Source organism: Clavelina lepadiformis, chromosome 8, assembly GCF_947623445.1.
Source record: "Clavelina lepadiformis chromosome 8, kaClaLepa1.1, whole genome shotgun sequence".
Classification (NCBI taxonomy): Eukaryota; Metazoa; Chordata; class Ascidiacea; order Aplousobranchia; family Clavelinidae; genus Clavelina; species Clavelina lepadiformis.
In genome coordinates, this window is record NC_135247.1 from 4,577,556 (window position 1) to 4,595,266 (window position 17,711).

At 34.4% G+C, this 17,711-nt stretch overlaps 3 protein-coding genes across 3 annotated transcripts; 2 read left to right on the forward strand and 1 right to left on the reverse strand.

Annotated features, from left to right (window-relative positions):
* Nucleotides 1-465: 465 nt before the first annotated feature.
* Nucleotides 466-2,560, forward strand: LOC143468338 (amine sulfotransferase-like). The gene is made up of 7 exons (XM_076965481.1): nt 466-822; nt 900-1,010; nt 1,085-1,194; nt 1,273-1,414; nt 1,542-1,657; nt 1,764-1,929; nt 2,190-2,560. Exons 1-7 carry the CDS (start codon nt 615-617, stop codon nt 2,294-2,296), a joined length of 960 nt encoding a protein of 319 aa, XP_076821596.1. The 5' UTR covers nt 466-614; the 3' UTR covers nt 2,297-2,560.
* A 4,799-nt stretch (nt 2,561-7,359) lies between these two features.
* On the forward strand, nt 7,360-9,296 carry LOC143468336 (sulfotransferase 1C4-like). Its single transcript, XM_076965479.1, has 7 exons — nt 7,360-7,612; nt 7,686-7,796; nt 7,951-8,060; nt 8,129-8,270; nt 8,560-8,675; nt 8,852-9,017; nt 9,099-9,296. The coding sequence occupies exons 1-7, from the start codon at nt 7,405-7,407 to the stop codon at nt 9,209-9,211; spliced, it is 966 nt and encodes a 321-aa protein (XP_076821594.1). The 5' UTR covers nt 7,360-7,404; the 3' UTR covers nt 9,212-9,296.
* A 1,602-nt stretch (nt 9,297-10,898) lies between these two features.
* Nucleotides 10,899-17,463, reverse strand: LOC143468342 (sulfotransferase 1B1-like). The gene is made up of 7 exons (XM_076965490.1): nt 17,100-17,463; nt 12,829-12,936; nt 12,592-12,701; nt 11,989-12,130; nt 11,807-11,922; nt 11,555-11,711; nt 10,899-11,484 (listed from the first exon to the last, which is right to left on the reverse strand). The coding sequence occupies exons 1-7, from the start codon at nt 17,320-17,322 to the stop codon at nt 11,372-11,374; spliced, it is 969 nt and encodes a 322-aa protein (XP_076821605.1). The 5' UTR covers nt 17,323-17,463; the 3' UTR covers nt 10,899-11,371.
* Between the last annotated feature and the right edge of the window lie 248 nt (nt 17,464-17,711).

The window sequence follows — 17,711 nt, forward strand, 5'->3', positions numbered from 1 at the left end:
TATGTAAAACGCGTGGAGGCAAATTGTAGGGGAAAGGTTAAAATTACGTTGAGCAATTCGAATGACTACGCTTAATCGACAAGAAGTAGGTAAAAGGTCGCGGTATAGTTATAGAATAAATTGAAAGAATCTAGCGCCATTCAAAATAAGCGTGTGATTCGCTTAAAAAGAGAAACGCCCTGGAAGAAACGCGTGGAGGTAAAATGTAGGGGGAAGGTTAAAATTACGTTGAGCAACTCGAATGACTAAGCTTAATCGACAAAAAGTAGGTAAAAGGTCGCGGTATTGTAGTAGAATAGGTTGAGAGAGTCTATTGCCATTCAAAATAAGCGTGTGATTCGCTTAAAAAGAAAAACGCCCTATCTGTATAAACAAGTCCATTTTACGCGCAAAATCAGCAGCCTCGCTACCATAAACTTTCCAAAGACGTTGGTTGGTGGCTGGTAGTAGGTCTGACGCAGCAGGTCGAGGCTGATAATGCTTTGTTTACGATGGAAACACTTGTTTCAAACTTTTAGCGTATTTGAACTTCTTGTTGGTCTAACAGTGTATTAATTGTGTTAATTAACAGTGTGTTATTAAGTCAGTAAGAATTCTTATACCAGCAAGGAACAATGGAGCAAATGTTAAATATGTTACCACCCGAAATGCAAGTTCTCATGAAGCAAATATCACTGACAGATTTTCCACAAAATCCGAAATCTAAGTCATACAAAGGCCACAACTTCATCCCTATGTTTTCACCAGAAGTGGCAGAATATGCCTATGATAAGATGTCAGTCAAGGAAGGTGACGTGTATATCGTCTCATATCCCAAAACAGGTTGGTTGTTTGATTTGTACATTATTTTAATATACTGTAAACATTACTGCGGTTGCTTATCTTATTCAATATTCCAGGTACAAACTGGACATACGAGATTATCCGACAAATGCTATACAGAGACTCTATGAGCGAGGAACTGTCCAAACGAATACCGCTGCAGCTGGGAGTCATTGAAATGGAACCTTGTAAGTTATGGTCATGAATAATTCCAGTGATTTTGCAGGTGAATTTATTTTTGTATTTCCTGTCCTTATAATAGGCGAAAAGTTTGCACTTCTGGATAAACTTCCGTTACAACGACGAATCATGGGAAGCCATTTGCCAGCCGAACTCGTAAACGTTGATAGAATAACCAAAGCAAACGCAAAGGTTCGTTGTTGTAATTTTTACACGTTCTTGGAAACAGTCGGTAGTTTATTTTTCACTCCCACACTTTCTGGTTAATAGATTGTGTACGTTTATCGCAATCCGAAGGATCAAATCGTATCTTGGTTAAAGTTTGCATCGAAATTGCCTGTAGTTAATGAAGAACCGATGAAATCCATGCTTAACTCGGGATGGGACAAATACTTTGAACATGTTGTTGCAGGTATATCAATTTCAATGTGTGTATATATAGGCTATATAACCGATCTGCTGAATAATTTTAACGATTAACTGCTATTTGCACATTTTGATTACCATCAAACACGGGTTGTAAGCGAACGTACTTGCAGGTGATTTTCCAATGAACATGAAACCAGGCCAATGGTATCCAGACCACATACTTGGATGGTACAAACACCGCGACAATAAAAATGTTCATTTTGCCTGCTTTGAGGAGATGAAACAAGTAAATTAACCCAAACCTACGTTCCAATATTTACTTTTAAATATGAGCAGCAGTTATTAATCTGAAAATAGGTTATATTGTGTATAACGCTTTTTTCACATAAAAGGATCTGCCAAGAGAAATAAAAAAGCTAGCTGACTTTCTGGACGTTTCTTTGTCAAACGACGAAGTGGACAAAATCACCGAAGCGTGCACTTTTGCAAACATGAAGAAAAACATTGCCACAGATGGTTCTAATAGAAGTAAAATATTGGATATCAACATGAGAAAAGGTGAAATTGATAAGTTACTTCTGTAGATATTACGTTTGTTGCCAGTCTTAATTGTATATTGCGTTACCAACAGTCAGATCACAAAATGATATCAAACGTATATAATATAGGCTCAAAAGTATACTATATGTATATGGTGATGGTATATGAAACCTTTTTATGTAAAGCCACCGTCAAATATGTTTATACGAAACAACACTACAAGCTTAAAATATATATCTTTATGCTGTACGGGATCAACGTATTTCTGTCTCTCACAGGAGAAGTTGGTGGTTGGAAAAATTACTTCACGGTTGCGCAATCGGAACGAGTTGACACGCTATTCAAAGAAAAGCTGGCAGAAACCGATATTAGATTTACGTATTAGCCTATTGCCACAATATATTTTCTCAATGTAACGTTTTTCACAACTGGCCACAGTAGATTTTCTTGAATGTTTACGGATGTATGTGTTATTGTCTTCCGTGTTGTATCGTGAATAGTTTGAAGCCTATGCTGTACAATACTACCTGTAGAAGTTTTTGCTAGTAACCAGCTCGCCCGTTTCTCACGGTGTAAAATGCTATACGTTTTTATCGCGTTTACATTTTCTTATTTCGTTTGAGCAAATAAAAGACCTTATCAGTTTCTAGACGGGAACTCAATAAGAGTACTCAATAGCAGCATATAATACCACCGGAGATACATGAAGCAAGCATACGATGTCAGACGTAGCAGAATTTAAAATGAACGTTGTTTGCATTGGTTCGCATTGTGTATGACATAAGCCAAGGACCAAGGCAAAGCTGAAATGTGGTGGAAGTGCGAGCACGCTTGCATGTACCTAATCGTTCTTGACAAACACCTTGGGTAGTGCCCAATGTGCATGTGCAAGCATAAGGAAATACGTTCGAACGTGCTGTGATAATTAATAGTATAAGTTAACGGTGGGCAAACTACGGCTGGCCGACATGTTTTTAGTGGCGTTTCTAGCTAAATAGTAATATCCATTATTGTTCGTTATCCATCAATTGTTTACCGTATTTGCATTGACACTACTGATTTTGCGGCTCGCTAGTGTTTGTAGTTATCCACAAGTTACTCTTTTATTGAACAAGTTTGCCCACCTCTGGTATAAGTGATATATTCTCTGACACCATGTAATACTAATAAACCAGAAATCTTTACGGTTGTTACTTATTAGTGGTTCTACGGCTTATCAGTTAAACGATCCGTTCACACCAAGCTCTCACGTAGAATGATCAAATACATTTGGTCAACCATGGCAGTATCATTGAAGAGGAAAGAAGTTGTAAGACAAATTTTATTTCAAGATAAAGAATCAGATGAAATAACTAGAAGTTTTTCATATTTTTTTACGGTGTTGGGTCGAGGTCCAAGTATGTTATTTTCTTTAATCGGATTTTCATTTCAACCCAAAAAGCGCACAATTCATTTGGCTGAAACCAATCAGATTAATAGAGTTGCTATACGTCTATAACTTTTTTACGGAAGAATAACCAATAATACCACAAGCTTATTCAAATTAAAGAATATTGGCAACAGGTGATAAATACAAGATTTGGGAGAGATTGCCATTGTCACGGCGGTTGTTTTACACATATTTACCGCATCAGCTGATGAATTTAGAGAAACTCAAAAGAGTAGGCGCAAAAGTAATAATTCTGTTTTGGTTGCTTGGTCCGGAATTAATTTACGTAATTTAGAAACCATACGTCAAACATAAATAATCATATGTTTGTTTGGTGTAGATTGTGTACGTTTTTCGTAACCCGAAAGACCAAATCCTGTCGTGGTATAAATATAGCCAAAAACTTCCATGGGCAAAGCATGAACCAATGAAATCTATGATTGGACTTGGATGGAACAAATTTTAAGAACATTGCATTAAAGGTATGTGTTTATACTTATATACCTTTCTCAACTTGTAGTTACGTTGATATAATTCTAACAATGCACCTTATTTCAAGGACACTTTCCACAAAAACACCAAGCCTGGTGAAAAGTATCCTGAGCACATACTGGAGTGGTACAAACAGAAAGACCATGTTGAGATTTACTTTGTTTCTTATGAAGACATAAAGAAAGTAAAGACTTATGAGTATCAGTTACAATATACTGTACATAGAAGAGGCGAGGGCGAGGCCCTTTTCATCCAACAATTATCATGGCTCTTTTTGTATTAAATTTAAGATTTTATATATAGCTTTTCCTATAACTATTGCAATTTTCCTATAGGATTTAACAAACGAAGTAAACAATTTAAGCGATTTCCTTGATGTTTCCCTTACACAAGATGCGGCAAGAAAAATTGCCGAGAATTGTACTTTCAAGACCATGAAAAAACGCGTTCTTTCTACAACAACACAACGATCGTTGATCGTTGTGTTGTTGATCGTTGATCGTTGTGTTGTTGATCGTTGATCGTTGCAGATATCATGGAGAAAGGTATCGATAGAAATGTTTCAAAAAAATCTAAAAACGAAACGAAAAATTGCAAAAAGTTTAGTTTTTTTATGATTAAGGTGAGGTTGGTGGTTGGAAAAGTTATTTCACTGCAGCACAATCTCAACAAATCGATGACATCATTGAGAAGAAATTGGCGACAACACAAATTACTTTCAAGTACACTTTATAATGCAAATTAATTTTACTAATAAACTAATAACATTAATAAAACTAATAATAAACATTCACTAATTAATAAGTCCAACATTACAAAAACAAAATTTTAATGTTTTGAATTATACGTAGAGCAAGTCACATCGTATGGTGTATTATTTATATTTCGTCATTGCTTATGGGGGTCAAAAATGTTAACCATTATAATGGACTTTAACAATAACTCTGCGAACAAGCAACGAGCGGAAGAGCGGTAAAACGTCAAGGTCTTAAAACGCGAAAGATTAATAAACCGTCTCTGTAAAAAAAGAAGCAATGGTTAGCACGGCCGCTAAACCTATCATACACTGTAAATATTCATAATAAGCAGACCACAAAAAAGAGTGATAAAACAAAGCACACACGTTTTAAATATTTATAATTTCTATATAGATTATATGAATTATTGTCATTGTTTATGGACACTGACCACTGCCTAAGTGTCCATAAACAATGACAATAATTCATATAATCACACATCATATGACAAATGACAAACATCATAACAGGCAACCATCACTTTCAAGTTTTAAGCATGAACTGTGTGGAGGAATGTGTTAAACACAATAAAAAACATGAGCTAGTAGAACTACGCCCAAAGCAAGTCAGACTATAAAAAAATATCAGAACACACCAACACGTAAAACTTCGCGGATATTTCTGTAGAAACTAGAATATTTTTGAGATATATAATAAACAAGATTACAAAATCCCGTAGACTGGTCGTTAACGTTTGCTACACATAGTTTAATAGTGGTAGACGTCAAGATAATTAACCGCTGTAGATTTTCATTTCGTCACCACTTACTTGATAAGTAGTCGTTAGACCCAAGTTATGAAGCTGATTCGAAAATATGACGTATACAGTAACGAACATGATGCCAGTGAAATGGCGAGCATACGATTCAATATAAAGGAAATGAAAGTATAGGAAATAAAATAGGCTATTACTGTCACCAAATTTCACATTTGCTGATTCTTTGTGTATTAACCATGCTGTTACTGTAGCACTACACTTTGGTATGTTTTTAGACGTATATTTAGATGCATTCCACGATGTGTTTTTAGGTGTATGTTAACATGTATTTCACCCATATTGCTGCGGCCATTCTTGTACACAATGTCTGGCTGCGTGTTTGGTATTAATAATTTATCGATATGCCCCTTGTGACTCCTTTTATTATTTTTAGTAAGTTTTCTAAACACGTTCACGGTTTATGCTTTTACCTACAACTCCATTCCCGAGACATGTTACGCTGCCCGAAATTTCTAATCTCACACCTTAATTATAGATGATTACGTTGTGGTTTTGTGGACAAGAGTTTACTATTTTTTCTTCGTTTTGGGTTTGTGTAAGAAGGACTGATGTTTTTATTGGCGAATAATGAGGAACGATGTTTTTATTGCGCACCATTGAAGAAATAAAAGATCATATTAAAAGTTAGGAGAGCAGAGAGTGGCTATGTAACTAGCCGTAAGAGCGGGAAGTTTCCTGAACTGGAGAATTTAGCGTGACATTACCATATGTTTTCTTTAACCGGGGTCGACTTAGAAACCAGCAGTTTTCCTTTCCTTTCACAGCCGCCACTACTTCTACGAAATACTAAATCGGAAAGGATAGAATCCTAAAAATCGCCAACAGCCTTTTCTTGTTCTAAATTGTTAGGACTCCGCAAAGGACCATTGGGTCTGTCAAGGTAGGAACTTTTAGAAAGGAAAAGAATCTATTACACTATGGCACAGTCCGAAAAAATCCACAACGTACTTGCACGCATAAGTTAGGCTAAGCTGAGCTTGAGAATTGACGCAATGTGATAATTTATCCCGAAATTCTATATAGCCGTGAGTTTAGCGCGTCATTGCAAGAGTTTGAGATATGTGATTTTGTTGGAATTTCATGAAATAATATAGCCTGTGGCAAACTAATCTCAAATGCAAAATGAAAGGGAACCCCATGCGGAATTTTTTGATTAATTGAGTTTTTAATCATTTCTCAGTATAAGAAAACAAACCAAGAAATTAGCTCTTTTTATGCTTTGACGCGCCCTTTATATTTCCCCCGGTTAAAAATGGGCAGTTTTAACGGAAAAATCAGCAACCTTACAGATAAAGTGCCGTTGCATTTTACTAATAAGATAATTACACATCCTTATTCCGTGTTTGACAGAAAACGTAAGCTAATATATTCTTTGAAATTCATCTCGTGTTGCGAGCAAGCCGGCGGAAGCTCAGTTCTTCACGTGATGCAATAATAATACCGTCACACCACGGTATAGCTGTTGTTTGCATCCACAGCATTTCACTTCGTGTTCGCAGTAAGATAGACGACCAGAACCAACAGTACATCTCGTAATAACAGGCAAGGTTCAATATCTGACTTTGGAATAGGGCGGTTTTATACTGAATGGGGCTGTGTTCGGTCTCGAACCGAAGTACTTGAAGTGCAATAACAGCAGCCCTGGCAGTGATAACAGACATAACTTTTACACTCCGGTTTGGTCTAGGCTATTCAACACCCATCTCAAGTACCTAACTTTCTGTTTGGTTATTCCAGAAAAAATTGATTGATTGGTTGATAAGCAAGGAAAAATAGTTTTACCAAATAAGATAATAATAGGCCTACATATCAATAACATCACTCAAATTTTCGGCTGTTCTAGGACTATTAGCGAGGAAAATATAGAATATTGAACAGTTCAGCTCTACTGTGCAAACAAAATTCGTTGGTATACATACAGTAATAAGCTCCACTAAACCACTTGCAGATTGCAATGCTGTTGGTAAGTGTTGTGTGAAATACAGGGAACTGTCGTAATGGAGAAACTTGCCGACATACTTTCAACTGAAGAAATCAAATTGATGAAAACAATTGAAGAAACGAAATTGCCAGAAAATCCTCAATTGGAATTGTGGAAGGGTTATCAAATTATACCAGCAATTTCTCCTCAAGTGATAGAATACTTTAATGACAACTTTCCTATAAGAAAAGGAGACGTTTTCATCTGCTCTTATCCTAAAACAGGTAAAAGCGCTTCCGGAAAACGCTTTTTTGGCGACAACTCGATTTTAATGAAATTACTTACTTGGAATTACAGGGTCTAATTGGACGTACGAAGTTGTAAGACAAATTTTATTCCAAGATAAAGAATCAGATGAAATGACTAAAATTCTTCCATATACTTTTAAAATATTGGGTCGAGGTCCAAGTATGTTATTTTGTGTCTGATTTTTATCTTATCCTCAGAAGCGATGTTTATTTTTAACAAAACAGATCAGATCAATAAAATTTTTGATTTCTGCCTCCTAGAAGGTGATCAATAATACCATGAACAAAATCAATTTAAAAAGTATTGGCAACAGGTGATAAATACAAGATTTGGGAGAAATTGCCATTGTCACGGCGGTTGTTTTACACACACTTGCCGCCTCAGCTGATGAATTTAGAGAAACTCAAAAAAGCAGGCGCAAAAGTAATTTGCTTTATTTAGTTTTGAAACAAAATGTTACAGTATAGTATAAATGATCATATTTGGTGTAGATTGTCTACGTTTGTCGGAATCCCAAAGACCAAACGCTGTCCTGGTACAGATACGGTCAAAAACTTCCGTGGGCAAAGCATGAACCAATGAAATCTATGATTGGACTTGGATGGAACAAGTTTTACGAACATTGCATTAAAGGCATGTATTTTTGTTTATATACATGTCATATATCAAGAAAAAATGTTGATTAAGGCGCCCATATTAATTTCATCAAACCAACAAGATCAATACCAAATGAGAATTTTTTTAATACGTCCAACATCGCATAAACATGAAATATACATTGCAGAAGAACGTATTCCTTTTATGAAATCATTCTAGTCATTTTAAACTTATTTCGATGAAGATATTATTTTATTATTAAAATAAAAACGATTCCTGTTGACATAACTCTAACCATGCAGCATATGTACTGTAATTCATGAAGGAGACTTCCCACAAAACAACAAGCCTGGTGAATGGTATCCTGAGCACATACAAGAGTGGTACAAACAAAAAGACGATGTTGAGATTCGTTTTGTCTTTTATGAAGACATGAAAAAAGTGAAGACTTATACGTCTTAATTACAATAAATCAATATAATACACTTATACTACATATATACAGAAAAAGATGCTTTTCTTATATCCAATTTATACTGTATGATCGTGATGGGTTAATTTAAATCAAATTCAACTTCCTTATATACAGTAGTTAAAAACTATTGCAAATGTTTCAGAATTTAACACAAGAAGTGAAAAAGTTGAGCGAATTCTTGGACGTTTCCCTTGCAGAAGATGTATCAAGAAAAATAGCTAAGAAATGTACTTTCACAACTATGAAGAGAAACGTTCTCTCTGAAACCACACAAAGTGCAAAGACAATTGCAGGTGTTATGGTGAAAGGTAGGTCAACAGATGTACAGAAATATTTCAAGGAACTATCAAAAGAAAACGTTATGCAAACAGCTTAATCTTTTCAATCAGGTGAGGTTGGTCGTTGGAAAAATTATTTCACTGCAGCACAATCTCAACAAATCGATGACATCATTGAGAAGAAATTGGCGACAACACAAATTACTTTCACTTATACTTTATAATGGAAATCAATACTTGCAATAGTTTGCAAAACTTAATACTGTAGTGTTGAGCCAAAATATGACATTTCAGCAATTTTCAAGTATATTTCAGCCTAACTTATGCATGCGACCTGGAATTTTGTAACACGTCATTTGTTAGGGTAATTCCCGGATTGAAAAACAACATCGGCTATCCTGGCGTTTGATTGGTCTAACAGACAATTTTAAAGCATCAGTATGTAGGACCTCTAACATTTTCAATCGGAATATTCAACCTCGGACGAATCCTAAAAAATACTATAAGACGTAGGCGTGATGAAATGTTTAAAAGGATTATTCGTAAGCGGTAGCTCGGCTTTTACGTTCAATACCTAGTTTTACATGTTTTTAAATAAATAGTTTTACATAGCCTTAAAATGTTTTGGATTATCAAAGAAGCAAGGAGTGTTTATTACAAATATGTCATTTCAAGAAATGCATTAGGCTATGAGCAATATCTGTTTTAGCAAAGTCAATTTTATGGCAAGAATACCATGAAGAAGAAATGATATAGACATTAAACGAAAAACGTATAAATATCTTTATATGAAAAAATAACAAACTACGCTCGAAAAGCAAGAATTTGTTGATACGTGGACAAGAATAAACTTCAATAATAAACTTTACGGGTATAAGTTGGCCAGACATAACCTGATACATAAAGGCTTTAATCAATAAATTCAGAAATTAAAATTATTTAACCAAGCGTTAGAAAAAACAATAAGACCAATAACAGCCTACGCACTATAATTGTATGATATGACTGCGTGATAGTTTCGTTAAAGATTTATTTTCAAAACGTCTGAAAATTCAAAAACTGTGTCTTAAACTAACACGAAGTGGCAAAATCCCATTATCTAATAACTTACTTGTTCCACTCTGTATAGAATTACTGGCGATTGATTGTCAGTTATTCTAAGTTAGGTATAAATATAAGCATACATTTCATTTCGAGTTATTTAATAACGCTTTGTAAGCGCAAAAGGGCTTCGAACGTTTTGGATGGAATGATCATACGCGTAGTATTACGCCCATTTAAAAAAAAATTTGGCCCACTCTGAAGTCTAAACTATCCCTAATAGTCCACACCTCTGGGCTTGTTAGTATAATCACGGTTTTGTAGCATGTTGAACAAGGTTTAATTGCATACACCATAAGAAACTGAGTTGCATAGTTAAGAAAACATACTTTGCCTTTATCGTTGCTTACTGTACATCAAAACGTTTTTTATGCAACTGGATAAGGTTTTTGCTATAACGATAAACGTCTTATTCGAGGATAATTAAAAACCGATTTCAGGTTAATAGGCTACCTACGTTTTAATATGCTGTAATGCTTTTCGCATCCTTATCACAAACTATATATATAGGCCTACTGTAGCTGAGACAAGCAAACTATTACACTGTACGACGTATTCACTCCACAAGTTAATATTGAGGCTTTGTAGAAATTACAGTTAAGTTCAATAAATAGGCATTTGCTTTATGTAAAGTGCAAGCATTCATGAATCAATCATTAATATTAATTATCTTCTCCTCAATTCGGTGTATTAAAAATTATAAATAATGATATAAATAATTATTTTAAGGTAACATCGAGATAATATTACCTGTGTTATGAATGATTGTTGCAACTTGCAAGCGACTAAGTTAATTACCACAAGTAATAATAACGTTCAACTGTTAATTTTGCATTCCGATCATAAGTGCATTATAATTCATTCATGTATATTTCAGTACAAATACTTTGCAACGTTTACTTTGGAACTAAATTTCAAAATGAAAAAAATGATAGAGATATCATGAAACTTGTCAGATACGAGATGTCGTATATGGTGCACAACCGAATTGAATGCTAGTTAATAAAGAAAATTAAAGTATTTGCTACTCAAATACCTAATTACATTTAAAATTAACAAAATTAAAGCTATTAATAAACATCTGTTTTAGAAAAAACAAAAGGTAAAACATAAAAATAGCATTTTTCCTAGACAGTAAAAATTTGCAGAAAAGATTGAATGTGATCTTAGTTGAAACAGCATTGGGCTTATAATGTTCGCATTGTAAAAGGTAGCTACCAAAAATGCAGTCACGAGAAATATTATGCATTTTGGAGTCCATTTTGAATATGATCAATAGTTAGTTAGATTTTATAAATAAATTGAATATCTGTGGCAGCCAATTTCTCCCTCATTATTTCGTCGACTTTTTCAGACTGAGCAACTGTAAAGAAATCCTTCCAACCACCAACTCCACCTGTAAATTTTAAAAATTCAATCTATGTGTAAAATTTGAAATACAAATTTTATGTTGTTAGGCAAGATACCTTTTCTCATGTTAATATGCTTTGTTATAGCATGTTCTTCTGATAATGCTTCCTTCATATTGTCAAAAGTACATTTGTGAGCAATAGTTTCAGCTGTCTCGGATGAAATCGGTACTTCTAAGAAGTCTGCTAGATTCAACACTTCTTTTTGTAAATCCTACAATAGACAATATTAGACATATCATAAATTAAATTACCAAACGGATAGCCATGGTAGAAAACGGCTATATTTACACTATTCAATAGTATTACCTTTTTCAAGTCCTCATAGTGTAGAAAGCAGATATTCTTGTAATCTTTGTGTTTATACCATTCAAGTATATGTTCTGGATACCATTCACCTGGTTTTGAATTCATCGGATAATCGCCTAACAATAACAAAAATGTTAGTTACCGGTACTTCTGCATATCCTGAGTGTGGTGATTCACTTTACCTGAAACAACATGCTCAAAGTATTTATCCCACCCTGAGCTATGCATATGTTGTTGGTCTTTAAACAAATCTGCTGGTAGTCTCTGCATAAAATGGTACCAGGATACAATTGCATCTTTCGGGTTGCGAAGCACGTAGATCACCTGGGTAGACACTTGTTTTTATCATCCAGAAACGGTCAGAACCTAGCCTACACTTTTATTTCTGCTTATAAATAACAAACAAGCTATTTGACGTGTATAAAAAAGTGGGCTTATTCAAGTAAGCCCAACTCCACAATTTATCTTTCTATTTTGCTTGACTTAAATCATTGCATTAAAAAGTGCACACTTATTTTAGTATATCTACTTTTTTTAATATAACTTTACACAGACGAAAGATATGATGAGCAAGTCAACATACTGTATGTTTATTTTAACTGCAACAACCTGCCACAAGTGATGTGCTGGTTAAACAATTTACATAATCAGTCAGTGCATATAGATAAAAATTCTAAAAATTTTGCAACGTTTGATACTAGCAAATATGGTCAAATAAACATTTTTACGGTTATAGATAACGCTTTATCGCTAAATCAACTATATATATATTCCTTCTCACTAACCTTTGCATTGACATGCTTCAGTTTTTCTACATTAATAAGTTCTGCTGGCATGTGGGTGGATAGAATTCTTCTGGTTAGCGGAAGTTCATCCAAGAAATCAAATACTTCACCTGCACAATTTACAGATACAGTAGAAAGTTCTTTGAATGTAAACATCACAGAGTTCAAACCATTAGTCCATAAACAATATTAATAAGAAATGAAAAAGTTAGACATTATGCAAAAAGCCAAACCTACATGGTGGTAGTGGTAGTTCCAAAAACGCTGGCAAAAGTTTAGAGAGCTTATAAATGTCTTCATCCTGATAAAGGATTTGTCTCACTATTTCATGCACCCAGTGCGTTCCTTTAGTTATACATATACAAATTAAAATATTTCAATAAATACAGTGGGTAATGTATCACAAATTTCAAACAAACTAAACCCATTCTTTATACCAGGGATTCCCAACATGTGGTAAGCGTACCGAAGGTCTTCCAGGTGGTATGAATAAAAGTTCTATTTTTTCACAAAAACCTGGATTCACAGCTTTCTAGTTTACTTGTCGGGTTTTCTTTGGAAATCAATAAATTTTCCTGAAGTCTTATTGTTTCGTAACAATACGATCTTAAAATACAGGTCATGTCAACAGAGAGCGTTACTTCTCATAAGCGTTATAGATATGAGGTCGAATGATTGCTCATAAGTGTTACTTCTCTAACAACTTCATAGTAATTCTATGAAAGTATTGGTGGTAATGCAGGTATGTGTGCAGCGTAAATGCAGACATGCACGTAATGTTGTGTAAAATAATAATGCAGGTAATGGTAATGTATATTATTCTTCTGAATAAACTAAGATTAGATCCAATTAGTTGTTCTGCAAGTAGTCGTACGTGTTGACAATACAGGGTGCCAAAGTGGTACGAGATAGTAAAAAGGTTGGGAACCCCTGCTTTATATGTTCCACTACATAATATCTACTTCTATGAATCATTTATGAATAATTTAAAACCATTCTGGGCTTACAATATATTTTATGCGACTCACTGCATAAAATAGTGTATAACTATTGAGTCATTCCATGTATAATCAACCAATTTTTTTAAAATTTGTAACCACTACTCTTGGATTTTGATAATTTCAATATATGTTATAGACCTTGGAAAAAGCCGAAGATTAAAAAAAAAATCTTGAAAATATCTCCAGGCGTTTTCGAGTTATTCAAATTTGAAATTTTCGCCACACGATGGCCTTTGGCTAGTGAGCACTGGTCACGCTTTATGATTTTCTTTAATATCTTTATTTCTGAAGGTAGAATAATGAAACAAATGTTGAATTTACCATTTTTGGGGTCAAGGAATTCATTTAAGCACATAAAAAACCTATATCACACCTCCTTCATGGAGTAAATTAAGTTTTTTCATTAAAGTCAAAGTTCAAGTTTACGATGCAATTACAAAAATAGCAATCGCATTGGAAACATAATTTTTGCACTTTTGTGTAGCATGGTTCATGTATTTTCATGTATCCAAAAATTGGAAACTTGTTTTTTGTTCTTTAGGAATAAAGTTGCTTTTAACAGCAAGCACGATTTTTAAGATTCTTATAAGATATAAAATGCAGATTTGAGCAATATCGTATAACTGGTCATGCATATATGCAAGGTTGAAATTCCAAGGCACCAACTGCTAGTGTTTAAAGATTATTCACCAAAAACATTAATTACTGCCTGCTAAAGGTGCACTCTGAGAGAGGTTACAGTAAATTTGACTTCCTTTTTGAACTTTAATTTTGCCTACTCCTATTTTGATTCTTATTATTTTATTATTATTATTGTTATTATTATTTTGATTTCATCTATGTATGAAAATGATGAATTTACCCGTTTAATTCCTGGAATTAAAGATTATGTAAGTGTTTTCAAAAATGTTCATAAGCAAAAGAGGCTCATTTTGTGTAATTTGAAGGAATTATATGCCACATTTTGTGAAAAATATCCCGAGCTGAAGATTGGATTCTCAAAGTTTTGTTCCCTCCGTCCCAAATGGTGTGTCCCCGTATCGTCCAAAGGCAGTCATTCTGTCTGTGTGTGCATCCAACATCAAAATTCAATCCTTCTGGTTAATGCTACCAACAACAATGAAACATACAAAACATTGATTGACAAAATAGTGTGCAGCACGGAGAACAAAATGTGCGTGTTGCATCGTTGTGAACAATGTCTTGGGTTTCAAGCACTAGAAGGCTTTTTGCTTGCACAGTATGATGAGGAACTTGATGATGAAGTCCAATGCCAACAATGGAAGTCTACAGACACGATGGATCTTATCACGGTGTTAATGACGAGATATGAATGGATTCAAGAAATTGTAAGAGTTTTGGATGATCTTACAAAGCATTCATTCATAACTAAATGCCAATCTAGATACTTAAACTCCAGAAAGAGTTCTTTAATAGATGATACTTGTGTGATTTTGCTGGATTTCGCTGAGAATTACACTTTTACAATCCAAGATGAAGTAAAAAGCTATCACTGGAACCAGCAGCAATGTACAATCCACCCCGCTGTTGTGTATTACATGCATGATCACATCTGGTCAGATGTAGGTCTTTGTAAGCTAGCTGTCTTAACCAGTCATTTAACAGTACTTCCAACACCATCACATGGAGATTTCCCGTGACTGCTCGGAAAAAAGGACCAACACGCTTCCAGGTTGAAATCACACTTGTGATGGCACAAATTCAGCATATTTTTATACTGTCCAGCGCAACCGTCCGAGAAATATTCAACTTTAGTAATGGTGCTGGACAAGTTGGAATCAATGCAGTGAGTTTGTACAAAAGCCCATGCACAAAAGCTGTGTCATGTGTTAAGTCATCTGAAACAAAGCAAAATGACTGCTGCACAACAGCGGGGTGGATTGTACATTGCTGCTGGTTCCACTTTGTACTTCATCTTGGATTGTAAAAGTGTAATTCTCAGCGAAATCCAGCAAAATCACACAAGTATCATCTATTAAAGAACTCTTTCTGGAGTTTAAGTATCTAGATTGGCATTTAGTTATGAATGAATGCTTTGTAAGATCATCCAAAACTCTTACAATTTCTTGAATCCATTCATATCTCGTCATTAACACCGTGATAAGATCCATCGTGTCTGTAGACTTCCATTGTTGGCATTGGACTTCATCATCAAGTTCCTCATCATACTGTGCAAGCAAAAAGCCTTCTAGTGCTTGAAACCCAAGACATTGTTCACAACGATGCAACACGCACATTTTGTTCTCCGTGCTGCACACTATTTTGTCAATCAATGTTTTGTATGTTTCATTGTTGTTGGTAGCATTAACCAGAAGGATTGAATTTTGATGTTGGATGCACACACAGACAGAATGACTGCCTTTGGACGATACGGGGACACACCATTTGGGACGGAGGGAACAAAACTTTAAGAATCCAATCTTCAGCTCGGGATATTTTTCACAAAATGTGGCATATAATTCCTTCAAATTACACAAAATGAGCCTCTTTTGCTTATGAACATTTTTGAAAACACTTACATAATCTTTAATTCCAGGAATTAAACGGGTAAATTCATCATTTTCATACATAGATGAAATCAAAATAATAATAACAATAATAATAATAAAATAATAAGAATCAAAATAGGAGTAGGCAAAATTAAAGTTCAAAAAGGAAGTCAAATTTACTGTAACCTCTCTCAGAGTGCACCTTTAGCAGGCAGTAATTAATGTTTTTGGTGAATAATCTTTAAACACTAGCAGTTGGTGCCTTGGAATTTCAACCTTGCATATATGCATGACCAGTTATACGATATTGCTCAAATCTGCATTTTATATCTTATAAGAATCTTAAAAATCGTGCTTGCTGTTAAAAGCAACTTTATTCCTAAAGAACAAAAAACAAGTTTCCAATTTTTGGATACATGAAAATACATGAACCATGCTACACAAAAGTGCAAAAATTATGTTTCCAATGCGATTGCTATTTTTGTAATTGCATCGTAAACTTGAACTTTGACTTTAATGAAAAAACTTAATTTACTCCATGAAGGAGGTGTGATATAGGTTTTTCATGTGCTTAAATGAATTCCTTGACCCCAAAAATGGTAAATTCAACATTTGTTTCATTATTCTACCTTCAGAAATAAAGATATTAAAGAAAATCATAAAGCGTGACCAGTGCTCACTAGCCAAAGGCCATCGTGTGGCGAAAATTTCAAATTTGAATAACTCGAAAACGCCTGGAGATATTTTCAAAATTTTTTTTTTAATCTTCGGCTTTTTCCAAGGTCTATAACATATATTGAAATTATCAAAATCCAAGAGTAGTGGTTACAGGGCCTGGTTGATTATACATGGAATGACTCTATTGGATGTTATTGTATACTAGACTCAGGTCTGGCTATCTAGTTGTGACATCAATATCACTTTGATAATATTTTGCACTAAATCTCAGAAATTCTACGTGTTTCACATGGGTGAACTGGTAAAAAAGCTCATATACCTGTCTTGGGAAATGTAACTATGAAGACATCTCCTTCCCTCGGGTTCCATTTCTCGTATGCATACTCTGTTGTTTCAACAGAAAAGTTTGGAATGATATTGTAACCTTTTAGAACTTCTCCTTTCGTTGTTTGACCAAGCTTTGTAGCAAAAATCTCTTTAAGTTTCCTGAAAGTTTCCATTTGTTTGTCTGTCAACAAACCAGTCGACTGTAGTTCCTCCATTTCATTAAGATTTAGTCAAATAGTTTCTTAACATACAAATAGCCTAAAATTGGGTGTGGTTTTTACTTCATAAATGCATATATATAAACTACTAACATACATAGAAGTGTACTATGCTGTCTTAGTATAGGCTACAATACTACAGTATGGTTGTACAGTACACTGCACAGAACACTGTAAGTTCTATTGTAGGGGATTCCCAAAACTAAATGAGGGTTCTTATTGTTTATTTTATCGGTACAGTATTTTAAGAAATAAAAATTGTATAGAATACAATGGTTAAAAAAGCTTGAAATTAGGCTACGTAGGAGACCAAAAAATATATCCTAATTTAATTTCCGAAACTTTGGCGGCGTCAATAATTTGTACTTTTGCTCTCCCTCTCGAGA